Source organism: Eulemur rufifrons, chromosome 7, assembly GCF_041146395.1.
Source record: "Eulemur rufifrons isolate Redbay chromosome 7, OSU_ERuf_1, whole genome shotgun sequence".
Taxonomy (NCBI): Eukaryota; Metazoa; Chordata; class Mammalia; order Primates; family Lemuridae; genus Eulemur; species Eulemur rufifrons.
Genome location: NC_090989.1, coordinates 99,269,386 through 99,277,552, shown reverse-complemented (window position 1 = coordinate 99,277,552; position 8,167 = coordinate 99,269,386). Strand labels below are relative to the sequence as shown.

At 35.8% G+C, this 8,167-nt stretch overlaps 1 protein-coding gene across 1 annotated transcript; it reads right to left on the bottom strand.

The window, feature by feature from the left end:
* Window positions 1-3,732: 3,732 nt before the first annotated feature.
* Window positions 3,733-4,944, bottom strand: TRIM59 (tripartite motif containing 59). The gene has a single exon (XM_069472995.1). The coding sequence runs from the start codon at window positions 4,942-4,944 to the stop codon at window positions 3,733-3,735; it is 1,212 nt and encodes a 403-aa protein (XP_069329096.1).
* Between the last annotated feature and the right edge of the window lie 3,223 nt (window positions 4,945-8,167).

Genomic DNA, 8,167 nt, shown 5'->3' with positions numbered 1-8,167 from the left:
TAGAGCCAGTAAACTAAAGCAATGTCTGAACATAACTAGCCTGTATCATAATTTGAAAAATACCCCACTATAGTTGCTTTTTAAGAATGAAGTAGACATTCTTAACGTTTTATCTAGATGTTGCCCCATTGTAAATCAAGCATATGTATATGGAGGTTAACTTCCTTAGGAAGTAAGGTGTCTGGAGTGTTTGCCTATTGAATTGTTAGGATTTTTTACAGTGTATTGGCTCAAAAATGTTGTAATGCTACTGGTGGAAATAAGTTGGCACCACTTGGTTTCCATAGGAATTTTGGTAATTGAATCAAAATTCTTTGTCCATTTCTAGATACTTAACCCTAAGGAGTTAAAGAGCTAATTACTTCATTATTTAGTGGACCATTGTTTAAGCATTAAAAATCCATCAGAGGTGGGCGCGATGGCTCATGCCTGTAGTCCCAGCGTTCTGAGAGGCCAAGACAGGAGGATCGCTTGAGAACCCGGAGTTAGAAACTAGCCTGGGCAACATGTTGAACCCCATCTCCACACATTAAAAGAAAATTAGCCGCCTGTTGTCCCAGCTCTGAAGGCCAAGGTGGGAGGATTGCTTGAGCCCAGGAGTTCAAGGTAACAGTGAACTATCTATGATCATGTCACTGCACTCCAGCCTGGGCGACAAGAGTGACACCCTGTTTCCCAAAAAAAATAAATCTACCACACAGTTTGTATCATAATATAGCCATAAAAATGTAAATATATTAGTAGCATGGACTGAAATAAAGCAAGATCTGAAATTCAAGCATGGTCATTTGTTTTAAATCAAGAATATAGCATTTTTTACTTTGCCCTTATCGTTTTCATTGGTGACAGAAATGAAAGGAATTTTTAATACTTTTATTTATTAATAACAAATACAGTAGAGTTCATTACTATTTTAAAGAGTTAAAACAGAAAATACACAGAACCCATATGAAAATTCCGAAGGTACCAGTCCTGAGTTTGAGTGTCTTAAGCTACTCAGTGCAAATAAAATATCAAAATGAGTTTATTAAAATATATACTTTTGTTACACATAAAACTTGGAAATATTTCAAGATTATGTACTTTAAAACTACAATCTCATCATCTGGCAAAAATACAAAAGAACAGCATATAAGAATCAGTTACTTGTATACTTTATTAATGCATACTTCATAAAATTCATCAAAAAATAAGTTTTGTTTACTAAAAACTGGCAAGTTACAAAATATTAATGTCAAGCCTAAAATGGTGTTAATAGGATATGCTTGGTTCTTAACACAGATTATAAACCTTAATTTATTAACATTAATCTTGGCCTACTTAGATCCTTTAAAGGCAGTGTGACAGCATGAACTCTGAAAAGAAAACATGGGCTCTCCCACATACTAGTGTATACCCTTGGGCAAATTACTGTTTTGTTTATTTCCTCATCTACAGAAAGTGGGGGTTAAAAATACAACAGATATGTGAGATTAAGTGCTTGACACATAATGCTAACATACATTTATTTCAGTGCTAATATTTACATTTATTCAAAAGTACAGGGCACTTTCTTGGTGTGACTAATATTTTAAGCAAATTGAATCACTAACTTAAGTCAAAAGTTAATTCTGTTTCTATTTTAATAGCTGAATATCTCTCTCTTTACCTCCAGGACACCCTTCTATTGTTCTTGGCCCACACAATAGTTAATTGTGCTAGGTAGTCTTGATTCTAATCATAAATTGACAATTAACACTTAACTCTCAGCAGATAAGAACGTAGGATAGTTTTAGAACTAGTTCCCTAAATATAACTGTTTTTATTCATGATAGTTTACTTAAATGTAATCTGTAGGCCCAGGAGCATTCCCTAATCTGACCTGGAAAGTCTTTTTGAACTAGATAAGGCTCCTAGAGATGGTGATCCAAGAGCAGCCCATTTGAGATTTCTGGAAAGCAAATCAGCTTATACTCGGGGTTGCATGGACAATGGGCCAAAAGCCCTATCAGAACTCCAATCCCTGGCCGGGCGCGGTGGCTCACGCCTGTAATCCTAGCACTCTGGGAGGCCGAGGTGGACGGATCGTTTGAGCTCAGGAGTTCGAGACCAGCCTGAGCAAGAGCGAGACCCCATCTCTACTAAAAAAAAATAGAAAGAAATTATATGGACAGCTAAAAAATATATATATATAGAAAAAATTAGCCGGGCATGGTGGTGCATGCCTGTAGTCCCAGCTACTCGGGAGGCTGAGACAGGAGGATTGCTTGAGCCTAGGAGTTTGAGGTTGCTGTGAGCTAGGCTGACGCCACGGCACTCACTCTAGCCTGGGCAACAGAGTGAGACTCTTTCTCAAAAAAAAAAAAAAAAAAAAGAACTCCAATCCCTGTTAAGAAGGTAACTAAAGAGTTTTGAGGCCAGGCGCGGTGGCTCACGCCTGTAATCCTAGCACTCTGGGAGGCCGAGGTGGGCGGATCATTTGAGCTCAGGAGTTCGAGACCAGCCTGAGCAAGAGCGAGACCCCATCTCTACTAAAAATAGAAAGAAATTATATGGACAGCTAAAAATATATATAGAAAAAATTAGCCGGGCATGGTGGTGCATGCCTGTAGTCCCAACTACTCGGGAGGCTGAGACAGGAGGATCCCTTGAGCTCAGGAGTTTGAGGTTGCTGTGAGCTAGGCTGACGCCACGGCACTCACTCTAGCCTGGGCAACAGAGTGAGACTCTGTCTCAAAAAAAAAAAAAAGAGTTTTGACTTAAGTTCTTAAATTCAAGAAATGTAAGATTAAATTGCTGGTACTTCCACATTAGCATAAAGAGGGAATTTGGCAGATAATTTAAAACAGTTTCTATGACTAAAGTTCACATAATGCCATCAAAACCGGTCGAGAGTGGAATATGTCACATATGACTGTTCTAATATGTTTGGGTTTTTTTTCCAAAAACTGATGTGACACTACTACAAAAGTCAAACACAATCTTAAAATCAATTTACATAAATCATAGAATATGACAAGTATTAGAAAATGCCACTGTTCCCTAACTTATGTTATCCAAAAGCAATCACTTTATTTATTTGGAATGAATGTTGATAAATATTTTAGAGCTCTTAAATCTATCTAAAACACATTAGCTATATGGCCCAGGTATATTTGATCAAAAGATCTTTAAATAAATAATGCCTTATCACGTTTAGGCTCTGCTGCTTGATTTTAAAACCTCTCTTACCATCCTTTTTCACCCATTCAAAAGCTTCAAGCGACATCAAAATAAAGCCATCTGCACTTTCAGCATTTTACCATCTTTTAACCTACAAGCTACATAAAGAACTACAAAGCCAACTTGCTGCAGTATATAATAATGGTAAAATATTGGTACAAGAATGTTTAAATGTCACAGCAACATTAAGTCAACCTCCATGAAGCCAATAAAAATGCAGTAATATATTAATACTCAAGTGATTAGCAGATCGTTTAATAATGATTTGAACATTTCAGATGCTGCCTCATTTCTAATTTTGACATCATTTCTAACCTACAGAAGCATAAAAGGTATAACATTTCTATATATTTGTTGCAGCTCTAATAAACCTTACTACCCCTATTTGTCCATTTAGCGATGGTTAGTCTGTGCTATACAGAGTAAACTCTAGTATGCTTATTTGTCCATGCTACCCCTATTTCTCCATTTAGCAATGGTTAGTCTCTGCTATACAGAATAAGTCCATTTAAATAATTCAGATATAAGTTTTCAATGAGAAACTATTTTCCACATAAATTCTTTCAACAAATATAAAGTGTGACATAGTATATTCTTTAGATCATGCACACTGTTAGATAAACTTTGGTAAACAGATAGAGAGACTTCAGAAAAACATATTGAAGTGATTTCATTTAAAAAGGTTATTATGTGTTGGTTGAAAAAGAGTATTAACATCAGTATCACTGAAATCAGTGTAACTATAACAATGTTTAAAATTTTAAAAAATTCAACTTCTTTGTCATCCTTATCAGGCCAGGAACATGGCATACCTTTTGAAGAAATTTTCATTTCAGGAATGAGCACTTTCTTAATTTGTCCAATTTCTGTTCTGTTCCACTCTTCTTTTAATACTTTGCTTACTCGAGGATAAATTTCAACAGGTTGGACCTCAGGAAGTGGTCTTTGTTTCAAGATCTGCACACGCTGGCGGACATCATCTACTTTTTCAAGAAATTTAAGTGGAGATTCTTCTTGTAAAGATGTTGTCAGTGTCATTAGTTCAAGCTGCTGCTCTCTCATTTCTTTCATTCTTTCAATTTGTGGAGTATATTCTTGATTAATCAGACTGCCAACATCACAGAGAGCCGTTAGGAAAAATTTTTTTTTCTGTTCTAATGTATCACTAAGCTCCTTAAAATACTGGAGAACAACTTCCTTATCACCTTGGACCATTTTCTCAGAATGAGATTTTTGTTCTTCCAGCTTTTCAATAAGACGAGTAAGATCTGTCCAATGTGTGTCAGTTAACTGTTCAAGCAGTTTTTGTGGAGTGTCCTTTTCTTTCAGATAGGCACTTTGAAGGTCATCTATAGGATGACCATGGTGTTGACCGATGGTAAGGCAATGACCACAAACTAATTTTTTATCTAGTAGGCAATAAACATTTAATGGTTGCCTGTAATGTTCGGGGCAGGTGACAATATCTGGATGGTCTTCTTGCTGGTACTTTTCAATAATAGCCCTTAATGCAAAATTAACAGGTAAAGATTCAATACCAGTTGGAGCAATTTCAATAATACTTCTGCAGTTAGGGCACTTGAGTGGAATTCGTAAAGGTCTCCATATATAAAAGTTACCAGATGCCTGAAGAACGTTTTCCAAACAATTTCTGCAAAATGTATGAGAGCATGGTAGTACACGAGGATCTTCAAAAATACTGTAACATATGGGACACGTTAACTCATCCTCAAAATTGTGCATTTCCTGTCAAGAGAAAAAAGTATTTTAAGTCTACATATATCTAATAAAGACATCTGTACATATTTTGTACAGTTTTAGGTGTTAACCTCCAAATTGTTAATATACCATGATTGTCATTTAAAAGAGGACAACTAAGGTTATTTACTAAGATTTTTAAAATGAAGCTTTCTTAGTCATTCAATTCCTAATATGTATATAATATTGAATAATTGATAATCTTTAAGAGCTTATTCATTTAGGACAAAAGTCATCCAAAACAACAATTTCAATTAATTTCTAATGAAATGCTTCAAATCTAAGTTATTTAAATTTATTTCCATATAATGAAGACTAGGTAAAATCCAAAGTGGTCTGTTGTTAAAATTTTCTTAATGATTACAACTATTCTGTGCAACTTTTTAACATTCTAAGGTGCTAAAATCAAAACTGCACATACAATGGAAACGCAAAATTAAATATTTCTATTATATAACATCACAATTTAGGCTTAACAAAATTATATTCTTTAACTCAAAAGAAGGAAACATGCTCCCAGTTAGCTCAATCATAGTTTCTAAAGCAAGTTACTATAAATTTCTTAGCTTCTTGAATTAGAATACAAGTATGCTTAAAGCCCAGGATCACCATAACATAGTTTTCCAAAGCAATTTTAACTTGAAGATTTAGAAGGGGAAAAATGTAGATTAGTCCTTACAACAAAAATCAAATGAAAGATGAAGAGTTTGACTGTGGTAACTGAATACTGACTTAATTTTTAAGTGAAAAACTTGAGCACTAATGTAAAGAAAATCAAAGGCACCATTAGTCATCTTTGCTTCATGAAAAAGTCTCGAGTTATTTCCCTGAGACAGAAAAACAAACCCAGCAACAGTTCCCATACCACTCAGACACAAGTAACTTGACCTGTTGGTAAGCTACTATTTTATTTCCAACAGAAGGCTGATAGTTTTTTTCACGCTACCACCTCTTACAGTTTTCCTTCATACCTATCCTCAACGTATGCCACAATCCTAAGGACTGACTTACCCCTTGATGAAAAATCAAGTTACACCACTGTTTTTTTTTTTTTTTTTTTTGAGACAGAGTCTTGCTCTGTTGCCCGATCTAGAGTGAGTGCCATGGCGTCAGCCTAGCTCACAGCAACCTCAAACTCCTGGGCTCAAGCAATCCTTCTGCCTCAGCCTCCCAAGTAGCTGGGACTACAGGCATGTGCCACCATGCCCGGCTCATTTTTTCTATATATATTTTTAGTTGTCCATATAATTTCTTTCTATTTTTAGTAGAGACGGGGTCTCGCTCTTGCTCAGGCTGGTCTCGAACTCCTGACCTTGAGCGATCCACCCGCCTCGGCCTCCCAGAGTGCTAGGATTACAGGCGTGAGCCACCACGCCCGGCCCAAGTTACACCACTGTTAAAAAACCTAAACCAAAACAAAAAACACCCAAGTGCCGTTCAAGTAAAATATAAAAGTTACCAAGTCACCCTCTATAAAACTAACTTGTAAAATTAAAAGTTTCTGAAAACAGCATCCAAAAAAAACTAATTGCACTTTTAATAAACATAAAACCCCTGTAGACTTTTGAACTCTTGGCTCCTCATTTTAACCATCTGCTAAACTCTTATTTACCCTTCTAATCTCAGTTTGAGCCTGTCTCTTCCCCAGATTCCACTGTTAGTCTCATTTAACACTGCACTTTTACTTCATACCACTTTAAAGGGATTTTATTTAAAAGAATTTTGTAACATTTTTGTATACATTACAATGTAAGCCTTCTATAAGGGCAGGAATTGTGTCTGAACTGTGGTCATATTCCCATACCCTAAACACAGAACTTAAGTAGCCATTTAACTTACTATTGGTTCAAGGAACAACTGTCTTTCAAGAGACCAGTGTTAACACAGATCTTAGTTTTTTGTTGTTTTTTTAATCACAAAATCTCTACTTTGCTTAGGAAAAGCTGTAATGGGAAAGTCCATCAGAAAATACTCATTCAGACTGACAATATTCAGATCACCAATGAGCCAAAATGTGTCACAGAGACTAAGCTTGAACTATGAAGCATTCCAGGAAACCAAGCAATTGAGCAACAGTACAGAAGATGACATTCACTGCAGGTAAATTCAAGTGACTGCACGCTGGGAAGACTTTACAACTTTGCCCTACACCTACAGAGAGCTCTGAAGTCATTACAAAAACCAGCCAAGAAAAACAAATGTGATTCTCAAGAGTATTTCAGTGGTGTCAGAATTGACAATGAAGGAATAAACAAAATAGCACTTAGCATGGAATGAAGTTTGAACAGTGGAAATTGAAATATAGCATTCAATCTAGATTTAATGCTATAATTAGATCTATTTAATGTTTAAGTAGCAAAACTAGCCCTAAAACAGAATCTAACTTTTCTCTCTAGAGCCGTATTCATTCTTTCTTTCTTCTTTATTTTCTTTTCTTCTTCCTTTTCTTTTCTTCTTCCTTCTTTTTCTCTCTCCTTTCTTTTTTCTTTCTTTTTTCTTTCTTTTTTCAGTAGAGATGAGGGTCTTGCTTTGTTACCCAGGCTGGTCTTGAACTTCTGGCCAGCAAGGAATCCTGCTGCCTTGGCCTTCCAAAATGCTGGGATTATAGGTGTGAGCCACTACACCCAGCCCAAAGCCCTGTTCTATACTTGTAAAAAGCCAGGGAACAACTTTTCTGTGAATCCATTTAAGGGCCTAAAAACTCAACTTTCTTTAGAATGAGACTATTCACCATAATATCATAAAGAAAATGTCATCTCCTGAAAGTGAAAATCACAGTATCAAACTTACTGCTATCATATGTAAAATTTTTAATAAATTAATTTTTAACCAGAAATTTGTGGGTAACTTGAAGATCACAGAAATCAAATTCTATTCTCAGACTACCTTCTTGCTGATTTAATATAAAAACTGATTTTAGGTAACAAATCCAAGAGAAATCAGAACTGGTTACAAGAAGCAAGCTTAGTTGAAAAATAACTTTGGAAGGCCAGGAACTTTCTGGCTGTTTGCTCCCTGAAGTATAAGATATAGGTGGCTATCGTGCTTATCAGCCAGTTCTTTCAGAAACCAGTGTGAAATTCTATGCACCAGAAATTTTCCATAACCATCCTAGGCTCCTGAGAGGAAGAAAAGCAGCAAAGAACTTTCTTTACCTATGTATATTTTCTAGGGTGAACATCTTGGACTTAGCTATGCTGTAAAGTTT

Coding starts and splice junctions, on each gene's coding strand:
- TRIM59 (XM_069472995.1), bottom strand. CDS start 4,944: ATGCACAATTTTGAGGATGAGTTAACGTGTCCCATATGTTACAGTATT.